This window comes from Brassica napus, chromosome C3, assembly GCF_020379485.1.
Source record: "Brassica napus cultivar Da-Ae chromosome C3, Da-Ae, whole genome shotgun sequence".
Taxonomy (NCBI): Eukaryota; Viridiplantae; Streptophyta; class Magnoliopsida; order Brassicales; family Brassicaceae; genus Brassica; species Brassica napus.
In genome coordinates, this window is record NC_063446.1 from 33,312,016 (window position 1) to 33,336,838 (window position 24,823).

A 24,823-nucleotide genomic window follows, 5' to 3' on the forward strand; every position below is an offset into this window, starting at 1 on the left:
TCCATCTCAAACAAAAATATTGATTACCAACAAACTTTTTGTGTTCAAACAAACAATACCTACATCTAATATGATATTTTGGATCAAAATTTTATTAGAAAATAACCCGGGCGTAGCCCGGGAACTGACCTAGTTGTGCTAATGAATATTATCGAGAATAATTGGCCACTTGAATATATAAATAAATTCAATTAAAATTAGAAGCACACCAAACTTGTGTTTCTATTCTAGACCGGCTCTGTGCAATAAAGTGATGAATTTCTCTCGATCCATAAAGATGATGGGGTTTGTTTGCTATTTTCTTATAAGAAAAAAAAACAGAAAAAGAAAAGAAATTTTACATTGTGGGACGCTTTTCCACTTTGCAATTACACCTCAAAGCACATAGCGCTTGAGGGACACTTCTACACATCGAAAAGATACGAATGACCCTAACTTAAAAAAAAACGAAACGGAACTGAACATGTTCTCAGTTGATGTTCCCCAACTATATATTTATATTTTTATCCTAGCTAAATAGCTAATATATATATTTTTTAAACTATACTACCGACAAACCAAAAACTTTACATTTCTCTTATCTCAAATCTCAAATTCACTTTCCCAAATCCAGAAACCCTAATCCCACTTAATTCCTCTTCATTCTCGTTTTGAAGACAATGAAGAACTGATTTCTTTCTCTGTCTTGAAGCCAAAAACCCATTTATCTTCTTCTTCTGGTTCTTGCTTTGAGATGGTTACAAGGTGAGTTTTGTTTCTTACATTTTCTTGATTTTTATGCTTCAGTTAAGAAATGATCTTACTTTTTTTCTTATGGTTACAGTAGATTATGTGGACATGAGATTTGAAGACAAGAAAATGCATAGCAATCATCTTCTGCTCAAAGTTGACATCTTTTTCTGTGATCTCTGAGAATCAAGCATGTTGGAGCAGCAGAAGAAGAAGAGGTTTGCTCTGTTTCTCACCAAGTGCGACTCCGAGTTCGTGAAGAAGGTTAACGGTGGCTACTTCAATATCTTCGTCTCCACTTGTGGCGAAGACGGTGAGCAATGGGATCTCTTCCGAGTGGTAGACAGCTTTTCCTGATGAGAGTTCAAAAAAAAAAATTCAAGAGAGGATCGATATGTGATGATAAGACCAGAGCTCGTAGTGAAATCGATAGTGGATGAGTTCGATTGTGGATGAGTTCGATCGTGGATGAGTTCAATCGTGGATAAGTTCGATCGTGGATGAGTTCGGGATTTGCCGTGGCTGAGCTTGGGATCCGTCGTGGCTGAGCTCAAGGTAGTTGCGGTGGAGTTTCAGAGAGTGGATGAACTTGGGATTCAGCTACAGTTTCACTGCCTCGAGAACCCTTAAAACTCACCAGACATTTCAAATTCACCGTGAGATAACCTCTTTCCAGATTTTGTTGGAACTAGTCAACTATATCTGATCGTCGGACAAATTAATGCCTTTGGCATGGTAGATTTATCAAATGAAGGTAGCAGACACGAGAGCTATGAGTTTTTTCAGTGATCAGCTTGGTGATATGGATCAAAGTCAGACTGTTTAATGCGAGTCTAGTGTGAATGAGGAGGCCACCCAACATGTTTCTGATGTTGAAAACAGTTCGACTCTTGGTAGTGTGGTAGATGTGGCTCCCACTATCATGCCACTGAAGCAACTAGAAGCGAGATAAATATTTGTCCAGATTGCAGGGAGGAACACAATTTTGTGGAAACAATCCCCCTGAAACAACAAGAGCTCTTGATGAAAACTCCCTGAAACAGCCTCAAGAGATCTTTGATGAAAAAGAGTCTTTTGTTGAGACAATTCCTGCCATAGATTTGTACCTCCATCATTTGTTTGGTTTTAAGGGTATGCGGCTGCTCTTGATATGACTGCTAGGGAACTCCAAACTATTGCCAAGGTAACAATCTGATTTTTAGTTCATGTCAATCTCACTTGTTAGATGTTTCTTGTACTCTTTTTTGCTTTGTATTTAATGAATATTGATGATATAACTCTTTCTTTAATGGAATACCCATCGTGCGCCTAAATTACAAACCGAAATCCCGGCTCAATCCCCTCATATTATTATTTTTCCAGCAAGCCATCGAGTTTGGTGATCTAGTCTATAACTTGTGGTGAGTGTTTTGTTGAGATTTTGGTAACATGACTCCTTGTTAATATGATGAGTCCATGTCCACGTTTTTATTCTTTTGTTAACATGAGTTTATTATGTCTACGTTTTCTTCTCTTATCCACATGAGTCCTTGTCCACATGAGTCCTTGTCCACATGACTACATGTCCACAACTCCATATATTCTTTTGTTAACATGAATCATCTTGTTAACATGAGTCCAAGTCCAAAATCTCTTCTTCTTTTTTCTTTTTGGTGAGGTTTTGGTTACACGAATCCATGTCCACGTTTTGTTGTATCAAAACAGAGAAGTTTGTCCACATCTTGATATCCACGTCCACATTTTTTTATGTTCAAGTGATTTATATAATTGTTAAAATATATAAAATACATATATGAAAGTGAATGTTAAAATGTGGAGAAAAAAATTACAATTTATTGTAACAATTGTCTTTGTTTTATATATCTGAAAAATGAGAAAAAATCACTAAAAACAAAAGATTGAATGAATAATAAAAAAAATGTAAACCTTAACTAAATTAATGTCTAAAAGCAAAAGCAATTAGAAACAAGACTATTCCTCCCAACGAAACAACATTCAATCCCGTTTTTCACAAGAGCTGTTTTGTCAAACCAACCCCTTGAACTCACCAGAAAATGTGTTACATGTGGAATATGTCCCTCTATATAAAAGGAAGATAAAATGTGTCTTAATATGTAATCAACTCTGTTTTTGTTTGTTAGGAAACAAATAAACAAATATGAAATTGTTGCATGGTTTGAGTAGATAATATGTAAAGAAAGAAAAAGGAGCCGCAAAGGAATTAATTGGTCACACAGCTGTAAATTAGCAAATCATAACTGAACAATCTCCTCCCAGTCAAACTCGCCACGTCTTTCCCAAAACATTTCGTGACGTGTTGTCCTCAGCTCATTTGCTATTTCCATTTTTTGTGTTAATTATAAATCCCAAAAATGCAAACCTGATTAGTGAATAAAAATAATCACACAATTCTAATTACTTAGCAAAAGACGACAAAATAGAATCCGAAATTGCAAGTTTATCCATTGCAGCTTTGCTTCGCATCATTGCACTCTTCACATGTGCGAGTGCGACTCCCGTTGTTATTTTCTCCGTCACGACAAAACACTTCCAAGTAATTACTATTCATATATTTAATTAATTTGTTACTAAATTTTGATCTGCGTTTTTAAAGCACAGATTCGTTTTCTTCTTAAAATTCGATTTAAAGAGATAAAATACTTCTAAAATGTAAGAATTTTTCGTATATTTATGTTTGTTTATAGCAAATTATAATTGTAATGTTTTCATTTTAATTTTTTGAAAATGTGATTTTTGAGGTTTACAAAAGAATAATTGATTTTCTGAAAGGAGCAAAAAGTTATATATACTTCTAATTAATGAACTTAATTATGGAAAATTTATATATGTAAAAGTTTTTTATTTACAGTTAACTTATTAATAAACTATTATATTTAAAATTTAATATATTGTAGTTTTTCATTATGTGTTCTTAGTTTTTCATGAAAGTAAAACTTATATGTTAAATTTAATAATAAACTAAAAAACAATTAGAATATGGGTTTAATATGAATTTATATTTGTTCATAAATAGAAAACACTTTAAATTGGACTTCATTTTGTCAGCCTAAATTACTTAATTAGACCCAAATGGCCCAAGGAAAAAACAATCTGTACCGACAAAATTCTATTGTAACCGACCATTTACTTTTACAAAAAAAAAACAGAAAAAAGAAAGTTAAAATAATTTGGTTGAATTCGTAGGACATCAACGGTTAAGTGGTTCTCTAGCGATCTTGAGAAATCTGATGATACGACCATTCAGTCTAAAGCAGATCAGCTTCTTGGTTGTGGAAAAGGTTAGAACCATCTCCCCAGTAACAATTATAATGTTAGATTGATATGTTCTTGGGTAAGTGTCCCGCTACATTGCTTTAAGTCTGTTTCTTATTTGATGTATATGCAGTTGCAGACATCGTACTTTGGAGAAATGTGAAGAATACTTCTCTCTGAAAGCACATTTACTTCGTCTGCAGACCAACTTTCGTTTGTGATGTTGCTCTGTATGGACTCTCGTTTGTGCCGTCAAAGATGTAAGTACTCGTATGCATCAATCTATGCATGTTTCTCTTTTGAAATCAATTGTAATTTGTTGACATATTTTGCTGTTTCGACAGCTTTGGGTTTCTTCAGGTCAAAAAATACCTCCGTGGAGATTCGAGATTTCGGAGTCTGTAGTGAGAGATCTTAGCAGGGATATCGTAGTTGCATGGAACCACGGAGTTCACAGTTTAAATTCCTTAAGCAAAGGAGGAGACTGGATCAAGTTCTTCAAGTTACAGTTTTACTCTACATATTTCTCTGATGCTCACTAAACATGAAAATAACTCATGTCTCTCGTTTATTCATACCAAAAACAGATTGCTGGATCCCCAGATAATCGAAGATAGAGAGCTCTTGTTCTTCAAGGTTTATAATCCTTGCGCTTTGCAATATCCAAACGATTGCTTGGAGACTGACTAATCGCAGGTAGCAAATCAAAAGGAGCAATAGTCATTAGAGTTGTGTCATCGCCATTGTCCCTGATAATAATTTTCTTAAAAAAAATAGTATGATAGACAAATAACTACTGTAAAAATAAGCAATAGATTATGCCCTTACATATCTTTAAATGCTTCTGCGTCGGGTATTGTAGGGTTGATGATCATTTGAGAAGCATCAAAGGCATTATAGATTTGTAGTTCTCCTGTCATTTTAATCATTTAGTAGGGTAGATGTTAGACAGTCTTATTTATACAAATATTATTTTGTTTCACGGTTCAAATTTATAGAACTCAAATATGTACCTCTAAACTTTCCAAGTTTAGCAAACCAGTTTAGCAAACCAGTCACCATTCCATCGTCTTGATTGCAGGCAGAATGGAGTATGTCGGTTAAGTTGCCCCAAATGCAACATGGTATTCTTGAATCACTATGGCGCAAGTCAAAAGCAAGGTTAGGTGTAATTTCTTTAGACTGAAATAAGCGCTTGGATTGTTTTTAAATGACAGCAAACTTACTTGATGTCTCATAGCACATAATTTAAAATAATACATTGCAAAGGTTATTATTAATAGCAAGTATATAAATATATTTTTGATGCACTATGGCTTATAAATTTACCAATTAAGAAATTTTCATCAAGTGTTCGAGATAAATCTCAATGGAAATCGACCAAATTAAGATACAACTCATCATTCATGAAATTTTTCATTGGACCGACTAACGACTGTATTTGGATTAAATACAATCTTGTAGGGATGGTTTGTTGTGCGATAAGCTCCTCCTGCATGCCTAACATGGAAGTTTTAGATGTTGCGCCATGCTCCAACCGGAAGAAGTCTTCCTTTACTCTCAATGTAAGTCTTTTTGCAGGTTGCATGAATTTTATGCCCCTTGTACATGTTACAAATACATTTAAAATATTAACATCATTAAGCGCAAGTTCAAATAACATATAAAATAAATAAATAAACACAAATCAAAACGTCAATAAATAAGTTAGGATTGTTTACATTCTCATCAGCCAAGACGAATTCCATGGTTTCCCGCCTAGCTTAATGTTTTGCTTCCAAGAATGTATAACCTTCACATGAACAATCTTAGTGGTGTTTCATGGCTTCAAGTCGTTGATTCTGGTGACTTTTTCATTAGAAGCATTCGATGTTTTGATTTGAATTTTTGAAGCCATTTGTTTGTTTGACGGTATGAGTTTGTTTAGGAAGAGTCGTCGTTATTTATAATAGGATGAGGCAATAGGGAGAGTTGTTTAGGCTTTTGAAAAACTTGTGGAATACTCTAAATCTTGGCGAGATTTTCTAGTTAATAGTAGTAAATTCAGTTATCAATTTGAAATCTAAGATATTATGTGAGTATTGTACATGCAATATAATTATAGATTGTTTTTTTTGAACAGTGGATGTAGCTAAAGCGTATTTTCTTTTTCTATATTTGGTTATATATTTACTTGTACCGTGAATATAGCTAAAGCGTATCATGTTTAAATTATTAATATTTGCCGAAATTTAGGAGTATGTTACTCAAATTGCTTACGAAAATTAGGGAATGATTTGAAAAATTACAAATAGATATGGTATCCAAACTATATAAAAAAAATGTATATAAATTGAAATTATTTTAAAAATAAATCAATTTTTAAATAAATATTGTTATTAGATTCGGAATATATCTTAGTAACTTGTGGTTAAATATATTTATTTTAATATTTTTGGTTATTAAAGTGTCCACTATCTTGGTTACGTTAATATATACCTTAGTACGCTACTCTTTTGGTTTGATTTACATTGTTGTTTATCTATACGTTATATTCATCTTGGTTAGTGTTTTCATTTCAGGGTATATGGTTTGAAAAAAAAAAAAGATGATTTGATGGGGTTTTCATAGTATAACGCTTGATCATAAAGATGAATTTGATGGGCTAAACAATCATTTTCTGTTTGGATTTCAAAATGCATGGGTTTACTCGGCAGTGGGCTTAAATAGGTTTGATGGGATATAAAAACAAAGCATTCTGATTGGTCTATTAACATGGACGTTTTTCATTTAAAAAAAAAAAAAAAAGGTAGCGGCATTTGGTTGTAAATATATTGGAGGGATTCTGCTTTAATAGTATAGATCTGACTACATGCAATATTTTTTTTTATGGTAAAATGTTAAGTTTATTATACCAAATTTTCATTTTTTACAGAAATACGAAGAAAACTAGAAATAGAATTGCATAAATTGAAACTAAACAAGGCATCTATAATGAAAATGCACTTTCTATTACAAAGAAGAATAGTCTAAGAGATGAACCGGAGGTAACGTAGCGTCGATGACCCAAAGGAGAGGTGTGAGGGGACTAAGCTCTCAGTTGTCGTGACCTCCCGGAGAAAAAGGCGGCTCAAACCTTGAAGCAACGGGTAAAGACCTACAGCTTCCAAGAGACTCAATCATCAACACAACCACAAAGAAATACATCACGATGCTGCAAACCCATTCAACATCGCCCCACCGGCAGTACGAGGAGGAGTCTACAAATAGGCGGTACCGTCATTCGAGACGGTGAAATGGAGATTGCTGCCTCCAACCCTCCAAACAAAACCGTATACACCCATTTAACCCACCCAAGACTATGGGCAATATTATGATTACGATAACTACATATTTGCTCAATCTATCCTTCCTCGTAGACTATTCCTGAACTATGTTGGGAGCTCGCTCAACTCCAGGACACCTATATCTTGCAAGGTACTCATCATTTACTCTCTGCTCTTTACTTGTAGCTTTTGGATGATTTTGGAATTTCATATGGTTTTACTCACCATAACCTTGCAGGTGACTACGATCTAAAGGTCATGCGTCAAGAACTGTATGTTAACAAAAAAAATGATTACGATAACAATACGATTAACCAATGATGACGAGACTTATAGAACGTTAAAAACTAAGAAACAATATTGATCAGGGACGAATCTAGTGTTACTTTTAAGTGGGTGCAAAATAACTAATAAATGTATTTTTGGTGGAATTGAACTTGGATTCTTAGAAAATCACGGGTGCACCATAATCAAACTAACCACTTCCATCTTATTGGTCTAGTGTAAGATTTTAAATATATAAAATACACTGGGTGCACTTGCACCCTTATTGATGAACCTAGCTTCGTCTCTGCCCTGGTACTGAAACTAAGATGGTGATCTAGTAGTAGGCGAATTTTGGATTGTTAATTAATTTAGGTTCGAAAGCATCTCACCACACTTCATTTTGTGCCACACAGATATAGACCTATGTTACGGTCATTTGAATATATAGAGTGAAAATTCATATGTGGAACACACAACCTTTTCGAGGATTAGTTTAGATCTCTATGTGGATCTGGAATATCTCAAAGTTTAAGGAAAAAATATATGTACTAAAAGATTCAAAAGAGAGAGTAGAAGCAAACTCAAACCAAAAATAATAATATCTACAAATTTCGAAAGCATACAAATTCTATAAAACTAATCGAGTTTCATCATAAAAACTATTTTTTTTTTTTAACGACAAGTGGTGTTGGTAAGACCCAAACATCTATTTTAGATTAGAAAGTCTAAAATAATGTGAACTTGAACTAAAGTCTAATAAACGCGAGTAAAATATCAATGACATAGTCATTACATGCATGCTAAATATAGCAGACATTAATTGGTTAATTAATTCTCGAAGCAAAATATCAATTAACGCAAGTAAAATATCAATTACATAGTCATTACATGCATGCTAAATATAGCGACATGCTAATACCTTCTCCTACAAGTTTTATGACGGTTTCACCGTAGCTCATAAGCTAAAACTGTTTTATCACCTAACCGTTACCACAACAACTACACATCCAAAGAAGCATATCCAATCTATAACAAAAAGCTAAACTTTTTCCTCGTAGAAGTATTCATTTACGGTATCTTTAATAAATACTTTCATATATTTATTATTATTATTATAGTCATTTCTATTGTTTTATGTAGCGAAGAAGACTAGACACGGATACAGAAGACAAGCATTGAAGCAATGAATATTCGAGATTATTTTTAATGCAACTATATCTTCAAAAAAAGAAAGTTGATGACATAAGGGACGAGAGAAAAATGGTGAGACGTGACGGGTTTAAAATGGACAAAAACTAAAGGCTAAGGTCGCAGAGGCATACGCAAAGCGTAGAGGCTACCGTGGCGCTATCCTAGTAGTCAATGGATGTTCTATTTGTATATAGATACGAGTATGAGTACGTCTACGTACATGTAGGTATATGAATTATTTCAACAAAAAAGTAATTTGGATTTTATGATTTATAGTTTCATTGGATTAAGTTAGACACAAACTCGTAAGAGGAGCTAATATCTTTTTATAGCCAAAGTTATTAATAAAATTTGGTATGCTTCAAACATCGTATGAGTTTTTTTTTTGGTAAAAAACATCGTATGAATTAACCATTTAAGTTATCGATTCTGAATTGATCTAGTGTCCTATTTTTTAGTCCAAATATTATAGGTCGTACTTATTCAGATACAATATCACTTAAGCGGATATTGATCTAATATACATATATATATGTATATATAATATATTAAATTGTTAATTTGATCTTATGTTTTTTTTTTGGTGTAAAAAAAATGTGTTTTCACTTCTATGCCGGGAACCCAAGCATTGTAAATAGTTTTTTCCAGCGCGAATCGAATCCGAGTGGCGGAAGTTACAACCGCAACTCCTTTACCATTGAGCCAAGTAACTCAAAGAGAAAAAGAGTTTAAGAAAATAATCAGTTTCTAATGCGTAATATATTGGTAAACATGTTTTCTTTGTTAACTCAACAAACATGTTAACCCAAAAAACTGAAACATTAAAACAAAACGGAACCAAAAAAAATATTGAAACGAAGACATGAGGCAAAGGGAGAGAAAGGTCCACGGAGAAAACTTTAAGGATGAGGCTAAGTGTCCTTATTGGCGGAAAGAATAAAAAAGGTTGCTTTGAACTCAGATACGTTAACACGTGGCAGCATGTGAAGACAACCCGCCGCTTAAACCACGAATGGTGACGGAAGGCTTCTTGTTTGCATGTGCAACTAATCTGTCTGTCTTACTATTTTAGGTTCTTCCTGAAAAAATAAAAAAAATTGTCAAATATGACTCACAACTTGATTTCAAATGCAAAAATAAATCTAAACTTGAATCAAATGCAAAAGTAATTTAAAAGGCTATTGAAATTACAATCAGCCCCTTGTAAACAAACAAAAAAATTATTAATATTTGTTATAGTAAAAATCATATTTGAAAATATTATTTGAAGAATTATATTCATTATTACAGATTTAAAATATTTGTTATTGATTTCTAAGTTGTTAGAATTTATTTAACTGAAAGCCTAAGAAAAATACATGAGCATCTTTCTAGTTATTTCATTTTTGAAATGCTCATATCTTTTATTAAAATTATGGATGAAGATAATCTTAATAAAATTATAAATATGTCTCCAAATTTTAGTGGCATAATATATTATATGCTACGTTGAAGTAAAGTTATTTTGAAAATACTACTTCTAATATAATATTACAAATAAAACTGTATTAAATACACAACGATCAATTATACTCTATCCATTTCAAAAAAAATCAAAGTTTTTTTAAAAAAATTCAAAAATATTTTTTAAACGTTTTCAATGCATTTTTTATTACTCTTTCTATTTTATTTTAAGCGTCGTTTTAAATTTGTGCACAAAGATTAAGAAAATATTTATTTTAAATATTTTTTAATAAAACTATCATCACCTATACAGTTAATCATATTTCAACCAATAAAAAAAACTGGATAATAAAATTAATAAATTTAGTATTGAAACTTTAAAAGAACACTTGTATTGTAACAAAAATTTTACTTTACAATGAAATTTAATATGAAACGAAAAGAGTAGTTAACAACAACAAAATTATAAATTTCAAAAAAAAAAAATTGAATATTTAATTTATATTGTTTTATTTGAGAAATGATTTATCAAAAAAGTAAAACATTTTATTTAAAATTTAATATATATTTTTAGATGTGTAAAATATCAAATATACATTTTTTGTAAAAATCCTTATCAAATATACCCTTCTTAGAATAAAATACTATTTTATGGTTGAATCCACAAATACCTAAGTGCACGATAATTAACATGCACTAAAACTAGAGCTAAACTAAAAATATGACTGGTTTGAATGTATCTAATGCAAATACAAGTATTTGAAGATAATAAATAATAAGTAATATAGTTATTTAGATTTTTTTAAGAAATGGATTGATAGGCTGAATTACTCAAATCTTATTTATATGGCAACTATTTATCATAGAACTCGAATCACTATTATATAATTAACATAATTTTGTGGCTAAGAACTAATTTTATCTAGACAGGTCATATTGGTTAACTCTCGCAGCCAATACAACTAATAAAAAACAATACAATGGTTAAATGTGATAATATTAACGATAACATATATAAACACAAGGTGGTGGCTTACTGGTGGGTGAATTCTAGAAAACTAAGCAACCTAGATTTAAAAGCATTCTACTATATTTTATTTTATGGCCACAGAGAAAATATATAGACTTTGACTTATTTAAAATTTTAGAGAAAATTTTTATCGGATGAGCTGCACATACCTTTAAGATTTAATTTTGGTATAAAACTTATATTCCCAAGTATATAAAAAAATAACTTATGAATTAACTTTCACATCCCTTAAACTAATGAGTAGAATAAGAAAAGGTTACTTCAACTAATCAAAAATGTCATTCTATTTATAAAATTTATTTATCAAACTATGATTAAGAACTTTTATCCCCAACAACAAATAATATGGGACGATAAATTATGGTAAAAATTAAAAAAAAAAATCAAAAATAAAATAAAATGTGAGATCTTTTCTAAGACAAACAAAATAATGAAAAACTAGGAAACTAACATATTTTTCTGGTTGTGTAACTATGTAGGTTTGTGATTTTTATGCCTTTATTATACTTTCATAAAATATAATGTCAACTATAATTTTTGTAAACAAAAAAATAGGTAGATTTGGAAGAATTATGGAAACAAATTCGAGGGGATGATCAATCAATCATTAAATATGATTTTACTTTATAATTTTGAGTTATTGATCAACTGTCTTTCAAATGTCGTTGCGGTCAACTCATTTTTATCTTGTTCCTTTGTTACAAAATATATCAATGTTTCATATTTTGAATATAACTGTATATAACTATTAAATTTACTCTAAATCACTCAGAAAACAATCTTATATTCAATACAGATGATGTTTTAGAAGAATTATTTTGTTTTAATTTACATGAAATTTTAAGATTTTAATTTTACTTTATTTTATCGGAAACTTTTCAACCAATTAGATTTTATGGTCTTTTTTATCATTGGTTAACCGATTTTAAAATGGGGGATTTGCCAAATATGACTCAAAAACTTGCATTTGATTGCAAAAGTATACCGAAACTTGAATCAAATGCAAAACTAACATAAAAATCTTGTGAAATTACAGTCAGCCCCTTGTGACCAAACAAAATAACATAAGCCATTTTTTACAAATATAGTCCCAGTAAATCGTATAAGTCTTCTGAGATGATGGACGTCGTCTAGACGACCTACAAGTAAGTCGTCTGGCGTAGTTGATCTTAAAAATAATTTTAAAATTCTAAAAAAAATATTTTGACAAATGAAAAATTAAAATCATGTAATTATAAACAGTTTTAAGTAATGTAAATTAAGATATAATAAAATTGAATAGTTTTCAGCATAGATGAGTGAAAGTAGTTAATCATGATATTCTTATGGTTTGACAACATATGTTGTAGTATTGTATGTATTCTTAGGTTTAGATTTTGGAAAGCTTGAATGTTTTTTTCTTAAATTAAACTTTTACCTATAAGTGTTTATTTTTGTGTATAGTAAACACTTTTGAAGTTTAATTTGATTTTATGAAGTGTTTAGTTAGTTAATTAAGTTTAGGGGTTATGTTTAGGGTCTAGACGACTAACTTGTAAGTCGTCTGGTGAATCATTTAAACCAGACGACTTACATGTAAGTCGTCCAAATATTCCCGCCTAAAATTTTAAAAAATTATTTTCCTGCTTAAATAATTTAAACCAGACAACTTAGTTTTAAGTCGTCTAGAAAGACATCTATTTAAGTTTCCCGCTAGTTTCCCGTTAAAAATATTAAAGTCTTCTGGGTGACTTACAAGTAAGTCGTCTAGGAAGTCGTCTGAATCAAAAATATTTAACCTAATTGGATTTTTTGTCTCCATATATAAAGAAAAATTTACACATTCTCTCTCCTTCTCTCAAATGGCTGCAACAAAAATGTAATGTTCATCATTATAAAACTCTTCAATCTCTCTCTAATCTCTTTAACTTATAAACACTAAGCTTTATATCAATTTTTTTTTGTCTCATCTCTTTCTCACTAATTTATCTTGTGTTTGCAGGTTTTTCATCACATGGTTCTCATCTTCCACTCATTTAAAGGTAGATCTATCAATTTTAGATATGTATTTTTGTGTGTTCTATAAAAATAGATTTATTTAATCTTCCACTCATTTTCTCTGTTTTTAAGCCATTTGAACGTTTTTAGATATGAAGGTTTTTCAGATCTAGATTTGGATATGCAGGTTTTTCAGATCTGGAAGACTTCTGGGACGACTTACCTGTTAGTCGTCTAAAATATAATGCGCTAGACTATTTCCAGGAAGTCGTCTGACGGAGTCTTCTCCCATGTCTCTCCCTTTCATAACAGATCTGAGCGTTTTGGTAAGCTTTTATGTCTGATTTTTTTTCATTTGGTAACTTTTTGTTTTATAAAGTTATTACTTTTTTCCCAAACTAAAACTCCCCAAACCCACTCTAATCTCTTTGACTTGAAAATACCAAACTTTATATGAATTTTTCAGTTTTGTCTCATGTCTTTCTCACTAATCTATCTTTTTGTTGCAGGTTTTTAATCAGATGGTTCTCATCTTCCACTCATTTAAAGGTAGATCTATTAATTTTAGATATGTATTTTGTGTGTTCTATAAATGTAGATTTATCTAATCTTCCACTCATTTTCTCTATTTTAAGTCATTTGAACGTTTTTTGATATGTAGGTTTTTCAGATCGGGATTTAATATGCAGGTTTTTCAGATCTGGAAGACTTCTGGGACGACTTACCTGTTAGTCGTCTAAAATATAATGCGCTAGACGACTTCGTCGAAGTCTTCTTCCATATCAAGTGGAGTCCAAACTTGTATTTGTAGAGGAATAATCTATAATAGTTTTGTTTGTGGTCTGTTTTGTGATTTGCATGTCTAATCTTTTAGTTGTGAATTTTTTGTAAAATCACTAATAATGTTTCCCAAGATGTAATATATGTGCTAACAATGTGTTTACACATTTACAAATCAATGAAATAATATACTTCAATAGCCTTTTTCTTATCTTTGGATCTTTCATATGCAATAATAAACTCCAATGGCCTTCTTCTCATCTTAATAAACAAGAATGTTGGTAGCCTCATATTGATACAACATTTTAAAAAGCATTTTAACCATTCTTCCAACTCATAACAATAATCATCATTGGTGTCTATAACAATAATACTAAAGAGATGGAAACAAACAATAGTAACTAGTCAAAGCATATCACATTTTTTACAAGTTTTTGTTGAAAATCTTAGTCAAATTTAGTAAAACTAAAGGATAAAACATATTTTGAAAATATGAGTTTTAGATATCTTGAAGTTACTTATCACTCTTAAATATACAAGTTATTCAAAAACTAGCGTAGAAGACTTAAAAACTAGCGTAGAAGACTTAAAAACTAGCGTAGAAGACTTCCACGGAAGTCTTCTCGGATCAGTTAGAAACTTTAATTAACGTAAATGTTGTTAACCTCATAAATATCACCAATTAAGTTATAAATTTCATTCAGTAGCCCTAATATTGACTAATATACATGAATTAACAAAAAATATTAAAAAGTCTTTATAAGTTTAGGGAAAATGAAAGTTTATTAAACATTGACGCAGACGACTTCCACGGAGGTCGTCCAGACGACTTCCACGCGGAAGTCGTCCATTTAGGTTGGTTTTGCAATTGATTTTTAACCTAGACGACTTACAGGTTAGTCGTCCACCTTTGTTTGATAAAAAAAAATCGAGACGACTTACATGTAAGTCGTCTAGGGAAAACGTGTTAGTTTTGCGTTTGACCGGAATGTGTCAGAAATTTGACTTTTTCTGGACGACTAACTTGTTGAAAAAATAATATTTTGTTTTTTCTAGACGACTAACTTGTAAGTCGTCCCAGATTAGTTTTGCAATTGAATTATTAAACAAAAAAAAATTCTATACGACTTACACAGAAGTCGTCTGGAGTTTTTTTTTTCCTAGACGACTAACATGTAAGTCGTCCAAGATAAGCAAGGTTTGACCAGAATCTCGGAATAAAATTCTGGACGACTTACATGTAAGTCGTCGGACGGACGACTTCCATGTAAGTCGTCTAGAAAAAAAAAAAAAATTTTAATATTTCAATTGCAAAACTAACCTGAGACGTCTAGAAAAAAAATTATTAATTTTTTAATTTTCTACTGGATGACTAACTTGTAAGTCGTCCAGGAAAAATCAAATTTCTGACACATTCCGGTCACATGCAAAACTAACCCGTTTTCCCTAGATCTCGATTTTTTTTTATCAAACAAAGGTGGACGACTAACCTGTAAGTCGTCTAAAAAAATAAATTAAAATTCAATTGCAAAACTAACATCTGCATTGACCAGACGACTTCCAGGTAAGTCGTCTACAACCAGAAAACTTACCTGTAAGTCGTCTGGACGAACAGATCTGGAAAAAATCTCAATTTCATAGTTTCAACCAGTGAGATAACTTGTTTAGCACACATAAGTCTTTTCCAAGCACCCAGAATCTTAAACAAAAGTGACCCACCAAGAATCATAAGCTTCAATGGCTCTATGAACCATAAAAAATTTAAAATCAAAATTTTGGGTTTTTTGGATGAATATGGAAAAAAAGTGAAAGAGATGTTGTTTTTAGTTCATAAGAATTAAGAAAGAAAGAGTGTAAATCAATTTTTAGGTACATTAAGAGCTTTAAATTGATTGTTCATGGTGGTTGGTGTATTGATGGCAATGGCAATATTGTGAATACTTGAGGAAGATGAGGCTGATAGAGTAAAATATGCATTTCCGAAAAAAATAGAAAAAAAAGTGATGACATTTTCGTGAATAATCTGAACTTTAGGGATGAAAGAGGCAAGTCAAAGTTTCAGAAAAAACATAGATTAGTTTTGTGTTTGACTTTAAGTTTTAAGTCGTATTTGCAAAAACCCCTTTTAAAATTATATCTGTAAAATATTTTTTTTAGAAAAATGTGGTTTTCTTAATTTTTGTGCACTGAAACGAAACATCGAGTATTATGAAATAAAAATAGTACTATTTTATATTTTTTTATATTTTAATAAGATTGCACTGTGACAACTTAAATTATATATAATTTAATACTTATGGAATCAAAATTGTATAACACGTAAATATATAATAAAAATAATATACTAAGTTAAATTTTGTTGGAACTTATCTTTAGTTTTATTTTAACTGATAATTATTTTATTATTTTTCTCAAGTCACTACAAAAACTTGTGAAAAAAATAAACTCTTGTTTTTATTATTTATCTAATAGTTATCTGATATTTTTTTCAAATTAAACAAACATTAGCCAGACATCATTTTCTAAAACAGATAGAATTTTACTTATATAGCTAACATTTATTTTATTATGATAACCGATATTATTAATTACATTGTTTAATTTGTGATATTTCAAAATGGATTTACATTTTTCTATTTCGGATAAAAATTAAAGTTAAATATAGATTAATAAATTTTAAAAAATCACAATTTTGTTAATTTATAGATATTTTAGTATAGTTGTGGAAAGAAAAGTTTATTTAGTACATGGTAAAAGTAATTATTTCAGGTTGATACGAGATTTTTAGTTTATGTCAAAGTAATTTCAGGTTGATAAAATCTGTATGTACCTCTTCCACTTCAATAGCAAAGTGCAAGTTTTCGAATCTTTTGAGCAGATAAATTTAAAACCGACAGGAAACTTGCTTTTGTTAAAGTGAGAATGCACATAGGAAATAGAAAGTTGATAATTGGAAATTTTATAGTTTTATAAAATAAAAAAAGGATTAAGAAGCACCGCTTGGTCTCACCACTCAAGACCGAACGTATGGCGAGTGGGCACAAACTTCTGTACCAACCTTTAGATACTAGCGGCACGAGGGGACTTCTATTTTCTTCAATTTTTTTTATTCTATCAATTAAAAATGGGGTCCCTTAAAAATGTGTATTTATGTAGATTTTTGCACCGTTTAATGTCAAAACCAATGCCTTTTCTTACAATATGAGAATTTTTTTTTTAATTGAGCTTTAAATGTTCTAAATATTGCTGACCTCAACATCTTTGTCAATATTGTCATATATTTTAAAACGTTTGCTTTTGTCTTCTTTGAAAAATCAGATGCTGAAAACTGTTACATCTCTTTTTCTTAAAACCTCTCTTGTCCCTGTCCATTTCTTCTCGCTGAGTTAAATTGAATGTTGCAAAAGAGAAACCGAATAACTTCAACCAAATTTGAACTTATCGGCCAGAAAAAGGGTTCCATTCAATAGGATATTTTATATCATAGAAGTAATAATAGTATAGTAAAAAACTTCCATCTATATCATGGACCAAACTGGAACACACATGGGGCTCTTTTATTTTAAGTTACTTTCTTCTTCGGGGTGATTTTTAACCATGTTTCCTATATAGTTTTACATATATAATACTATTTTTATACTATCTCTCCATAATTGTCAATATAAAAAAAGAAGAGAGTGTCTTGTTGTATATATCCTTCCTCGGGTTAAATCTGTTTTTGATTAGATATTGGGCTGTTCATACGTTCATCCTCTCTAAAAACCAAAACCTCTTTCATTAGAACAAAATACCTATCTTTGTGAACAAATTACATCTCTTATACTTCAGATCTACAAGCAAAAGTTGGACCATATTACAATCGTATCTTGTCCCTCTGAAGTTGATGGGAATAGCTTTGATGAGATCTATTCATATGTTTTAGACCATCTTTTTTTCTCTCTCTTTTAGTAATCTCAACCACATCAAGCTCTTACCAATTCTCAAAGGGTTATATAGCAATATATAAGTTTATATGTGCATATCTATGGAGATGGATAGCCAGATAGTTTATGTTGTTTGAGGATTAGATTTATAGCCAAGTTGGGTTAATTTTTCCTTTTTCTTTGCCCCCTTACTCACATACAAACCCTATCGGTCCGTACAAAATACTAAAAGCCCTAACTTTCCCTCTCTCTCACTCCCCAAAAGATATTATCATTTCTACTTCCACGAGAAAGGATTATTCACGGATCCATCACACCGATGAAAACCTTGCATGTGGCCGCGAAGGGAGGAGATCTGGCGGAGGGTTGTGGAATACTCGCCGGAGACGCTGATGAGACTATTTTGATGGATGGAATTGGTGATGTCGGTAGAGAGATCTGGCTAGATGACCATGGAGGAGACCATGGTCATGGTCATCGTGAAGAGGATGATATAATTGTTCACCATGACCCTTCAATGTTCTACGGAGATCTACCAACACTCCCTGACTTCCCATGCATGTCCTCATCTTCATCATCTTCAACATCTCCAGCTCCCGTCAATGCAATCGTCTCCTCAGCCTCTTCCTCCTCGGCAGCTTCTTCCTCCACTTCCTCAGCTGCTTCTTGGGCTATACTGAAATCAGACGGTGAAGATCCGACGACTCAGAATCAAAACCAGTACGCATCAGGAAACTGTGATGTCGAGTCTTCAGCCGCACTACAGTCCACTGCTTCCATGGAGATTCAGTTGGATAACACTCAAGGTTTCGGTTGCGGCGAAGGCGGTGGTGATTGCATTGATATGATGGAGACTTTCGGGTACATGGATCTACTCGATAGCAACGAGTTCTTTGATACGTCAGCCATCTTTAACCAAGATGAGGACACGCAAAACCCTAACTTGATGGACCAAACGCTCGAGAGACAAGACCAGATCGTTGTTCCAATGTTGGAGAATAATAATAATAATAGTGGAGGAGACATGCAAGTGATGAATCATTCGCTGGAACAAGAGGATGATCTTGCGGCTGTGTTCTTGGAGTGGCTGAAGAACAACAAGGAGACGGTTTCAGCTGATGATCTGAGGAAAGTGAAGATAAAGAAAGCTACTATTGAATCAGCGGCTAAAAGGCTAGGCGGTGGGAAAGAAGCGATGAAACAGCTTTTGAAGCTGATTCTTGAATGGGTTCAAACTAATCATCTACAAAGAAGACGCACCAACAACAACAATCTCTCATATCAACAAGATCCTTTTCAAAACCCTAACCTAATCCCACCGTCTGATCAAACATGTTTCTCACCGTCCACATGGGTTCCGCCGCCGCCTCAGCCACCACCACCACAACAACCGGCTTTTGTTTCGGATCCGGGTTATGGATACATGCCTGCTCCAAATTATCCGCCTCAAGAGTATCTTCCGTTACTCGAGTCTCCACCGACGTGGCCACCACCACAGTCTGGTCCCATGCCACTTCAGCAATTCACTATGCCAAACCCTCAGTATACTCCATTTCAAGACCCTGGAGGTGGTTTCACTGGATACAACATGAATCCGTATCAATATCCTTATCTTCCTTCGTCTGGGCAAATGAGAGATCAGGGATTGCTTCGTTTGTGTTCCTCAGCTACTAAAGAGGCTAGAAAGAAAAGGATGGCGAGACAGAGGAGGTTCTTGTCTCACCACCATAGACACAACAACAATCAGCAAAACCAGACTCAAATCGGAGAAGTCTGTGGTGCGGTGGATCCTCAGCTTAACCATGTACCTACTACAGCCACTGGCGGGACTTGGATGTATTGGCCTAATGTCCCTGCCATGCCACCGCCGGTATCATCTCAACTACCGGCGATGGAGACTCAGCTGCCCACCATGGACCGAGCTGGCTCTTCTTCTGTTATGCCACGTCAGCAGGTGGTACCAGATCGCCGGCAGGTACTGTACATGCAAAATCATCCTTCTCTTTGAGTACTTTTATCTACATGCAAAGAGTGGTTAAATTGCACATGTTGTTATAGTGGATGAAGCAGATATTGATTATACTTGCTATGTAAATTGAGTGTTTTAAAAAAAAAAAAAAAGTGCTTGTTTTGATTTTGTTTCTGTGTTTTGGGTGTGTTTTGTTTAATTTCAGGGATGGAAACCAGAAAAGAACTTGCGGTTTCTCTTGCAGAAAGTGTTGAAGCAAAGCGACGTGGGTAATCTCGGAAGAATCGTCTTGCCAAAAGTGAGTTTACTTCTATTTTCTTGGAACCTTTGTTTTCCTTTTTTATATATATTAGTTTCTACGTTCAAGTAAAAATATTTTGTCAATTGTTGTTATTTAATTTCTTACTTTTTATTAATTCTATTTCATCTAAAACAGAAAGAAGCTGAGACGCACTTGCCGGAGCTGGAGGCAAGAGACGGCATCTCTCTGGCCATGGAAGACATTGGAACCTCTCGTGTTTGGAACCTGCGCTATAGGTAAACTACGAACTAAGTGAACTTGCTCATTTTGATTTTTTATAAATGAATTTATTAGTGTATCTGTCAAGAATTGGAACTTGGCCAATCTTCGGTTATTCATGAAACGTTATCTTTAATTGGTATGCAGATTTTGGCCGAACAACAAAAGTAGGATGTATCTCCTCGAGAACACCGGTACGATCTTCAAAACACAACATTCATTACTAAATTTTATTTTTCTCTACATAGTTTTTCTTTTCTAATTTTATATAACTTGTTTTTCTTGACATGTTTACAGGCGATTTTGTGAAAACAAATGGGCTCCAAGAAGGTGACTTCATAGTCATATACTCCGATGTCAAGTGTGGAAAATATGTAAGAAGAAACACCACATTTATCTTCGTTATTTTCATAATATTCAAATTTATCATTTTTTTGTTAGCATAATTAAATCTCGTATATATGGCAGTTGATACGAGGGGTTAAAGTAAGACAACCAGCGGGACAAAAGCCAGAGGCGTCGTCGTCAGCAGCTGTAACGAAGAGACAAAGCAAGTCGCAGAGGAGCATTAACAACAACTCTCCGTCTGCAAATATAGTCGCTTCACCACCTTCTCAAGCAGTTAAATGAAAAATAAAACAATGTAAATATTATTATTATTATGTACGAAATAATAAAGAGACAAAAAGGAGAAAAATGGCAGCGTACCTGAGTGTGCCACTTCTCGTGCATGCATGGGATCTCGCGGACCAACGGAGGTTTATGATTAAAGCAGTTTTTGTCAAGGTCCAACTTTTACTCCATTTTTCCTTTTTTCTCGAGTTGTTTTAAATACCTCCTTTTTTACCTATGGATGTTGTAGAGATAATTAATTCTGGAAATGGTGTTTGTATTATATTTCAGGGGAGGTTGTTACAGTATTTTTTTGTTGTTGTAAATTTGTTTATTTCACGTATGATGCACTGAGCTGACATATAGTTCTGATGTGAATGTTTTGTGCGTGTAATGTTTTCATGGATGATGATGTTGGACGTGCAAAGAGTTTATCACTTTACCTATTGGGATTGTTGTGAACGGAAAGCTATAGTTATACTTGGGGCTAGGCATTTCGAAGATAAGAATCTCTCTAATCTTTTTTTGAAAATGAAGAATATCTCTTAATCTTCTTTTTTTTTTGGTAAAAGAATATCTCTAATCTTACGCTATGTTTTATTATATTTCAAAATAGTTTAAAAGAAATCTTATGCAACTTCATTTCATATCTTTGTATAATGGAACAAAAATAGAATTAATTAAAAAACAGGGAAATTAGGCTGTATAACTTTTCAAACAAATTATAATTCATGAGATAACTAAAACCCCTAACTTTCATCTACATTATTTTATTTAATAATGCTATATTACCCTCCAATTCAACCTGTGTAATATGCTGAGAATTATTTATTAAAAGAAATATTAAATAAATGATTTAATAAATTGTAGTTATCATTGGTGCACGTCTCTTTTTTTTTCCCTCTTCTCATCCAATCTCTGTTTCTTTTTCATACATACGAACACAAGCCACTTCATCTCAAGACGAAGAAAGAGCATGGATTCTGGGCTTGTGAAATTGAATTTGGAGGAGAAGATGACACCATAGAGAACGACGAGGCGACACAACGATTTCTTTTTCTTTTTGAGTTTCTTTAATGTTGATCTTGATTTTTTCGTTGTTATTTAAATTGTTATAGTATGTTGTATTGATATGGTATGGTAAAGAATAATTACTTTGGACCAATGAATGTGTGTATCACCATGTCTGCAAAAAGAAGAAAATGTAAAGAAGATAAACTCGTCGACTATACTATATGTAGTGAAAGAAAATTATAGTCTAGTACAATTCTTATATTTTTGTACCTTTCGCAAGTACCAAAATAAATAGTATGCTACGGTTGTTGTATTATTGTACCATTGATTGTTTGATAAATTCATTATTTATCAATTTCTAGTTTACAACTATATGTACTATACTATGTATTTTGTTCTATATTATTTGGGTTTAGAATTTATACTTGGGTTTAAGGTTTAGTGATTAAGATTTAGGGTTTAGTATTTGGAAGGTGGGGGTTGAGGTTTGGGTTTAGTGACCGTATTGTATTATGTATGTTCCATTTGACGATTAATAAAGAATGTTCTATTTTGCTCACCAATTTGTACTATACTATGTATTTTGTTCAATTCTATTTGGGTTTAGAGTCTATACTTGGGTTTAAGGTTTAGTGATTAGGATTTAGAGTTTAGTATTTGGAAGGTGGGAGTTTAGGTTTGGGTTTAGCGATAGGATTTAGGGTTTAGTATTTGGAAGGTGGGTTTGGGTTTAGCATTGAGGAGTTGCGTGTTGGATTGGAGTCCTATACTATTCAAAAATTAGGTTTGGATTTAGTTTAATATTACATAATATTATATATTATTTTCAGATTTTGATAATTGGGTTTAAGGTTTATATTTGGGTTTAAGGTTCAGTAATGAGGGTTTAGGGTTTAGTATTTAGATGGAAGGTTGATGTTTAAAGTTTAGGGTTTAGTATCTAGGAATTGAGGTTTTGAATAAAGTTTAGTATTTACTAGATCTGAGTTGATTTTAAATCCTATTATATTTCAGTGATATGGTATAGAAAAATCAGATGCATATTTATGTGTTAAACAAAAGTGTGGTGTTGGTTATATTACGTGTGATAATTAATTATGGAGTGTCAAATTGTTGATGTCAACAATTTTCTCTCTCTATTACTGGTAACTTGAACAAAAAATGTAGTAACGGATAAAACTTGACATAATTGTTATGGACTTAATTATGTCAAAATTAATGCTCTGCACTTAATTTCCTTTTCAAATTTGGTCATTCGCAAATTCACCCTAAAAAATATTGATAATTCATCTTTTACTTGTATTCTATATTTGCTCTATAATAAAGTATGATTAGAATGAAATTCAACTAAATTACGAAGTTACTGTATTTTAAAGAAAAAACTAGACCCAGATCCGCGTTGGCGCGCGGGTATGAATTTTCACTTTTTAATTATTTATTTTATTAAATGATGTATTTGTAATATTCGTTCATATTATATTCATTAAGTAAATATTTTTTTTACATCTTAAACTATCATTTTTTTACGAATGTGTGATATCATATAAAAAATGAGTATAGAGTTAATTAGATAATTTTAAAAACAGAAATTTTTCTTTTGTATGCGATATCATATAAATAATGATCCGTCCAGTTAACAAAAATCATGATTATTTTATGTGTAATTTTTTTTTATTTTGACCATTTCATTAAAATATATTAAATTTTACATATTTTAATTAGAATATTTTTAATATCTTTACCTTTTTATTTGAAATGCAACTCAATATGTTTTTAAAAATTATAACAAAATATTTAAAAAATATTTTTAGAATTTGTTTGAAAAATATGAAAATTACATTTTAAATTAAAATTATCCTAAAATATGATAAGTTTTGATGTAAACGAAAACTCAAATTATGTCAAAAATAATGATATTCAATGATAATAACAAATTTAATTGATTATTTTTTAAAAAATACATTTACAAAAATATTGTTTGAAATAAAATTCATTTATCTTTCAAATATAAAATGAAAATATTATAATTAAATAATAAAAAATATAAATAAAAACCATAAATTTAGCAAATGACAACTGAGTTATATTATGCTAAAATTTTCTTTCTAACAATTTATCAAATGACAAATGAGTTATGAGCAAATAATATCATATAATTTTTAAAAACATAGTCATTCTTAAATATTTTTTGAATAAATAATTATTTTTAAATTTAATCAACTGAAAATAATATCCGTACAATTGTGTGAGTCAAATTCTAGTTTTATTGATGCATGTTATATATTAGTGCTGCATGTTTTAGGTAACATTTTAATGATGCTCGTTTTTAAAAATCTCTATTATTAAAATTATGCACTTAAGGATAACTCATGAGTTTTTTTTGTTGATTAAATGACATTATGTCCAAATTTATTTAAGGATATTTCATTAAGTTAACTGAAAAAGACAAACAATAAAATAGGAAGTTTAAATTCATTTAAGCATATTTCATTAATGTAACTGAAAAGACAAGTAATAAATTAGGCAGTTTTATTCGTTTTATGATATTTCATAAATGCAACTGAAAAAGACAAGCAAAAAAAATAGAGTGTTTAATTAATGAAGTAAGAACATTTTCAAATGGATAATTCTCTTTTAATAATATAGATTAAGCAATGCATTGGAGGATAAAAAAAATTAAGCAATACATTAGAGATGTTTTAAATACTGAAAATCCAAATCCAGTAAGAACCCAAAAAAAACATGAAATGTTAATATGGTCTCCAATGTTCGAGATCACCATCCCACATT

The 24,823-nt window shown here is 31.5% G+C and overlaps 1 protein-coding gene and 1 long non-coding RNA gene across 2 annotated transcripts; both read left to right on the forward strand.

Moving 5' to 3' along the window:
* The first annotated feature begins 52 nt into the window (after positions 1-52).
* LOC106418229 lies at positions 53-2,042 on the forward strand. The gene is made up of 2 exons (XR_001283640.3): positions 53-744; positions 824-2,042. It is a non-coding gene; the product is annotated as an uncharacterized LOC106418229 (long non-coding RNA).
* A 16,195-nt stretch (positions 2,043-18,237) lies between these two features.
* On the forward strand, positions 18,238-21,037 carry LOC106418223 (B3 domain-containing transcription factor ABI3-like). The gene is given in 6 exon segments (NM_001315761.1): positions 18,238-19,893; positions 20,093-20,185; positions 20,324-20,424; positions 20,555-20,601; positions 20,705-20,781; positions 20,876-21,037. Coding segments are annotated over 6 exon segments (2,136 nt in total).
* Positions 21,038-24,823: the final 3,786 nt, after the last annotated feature.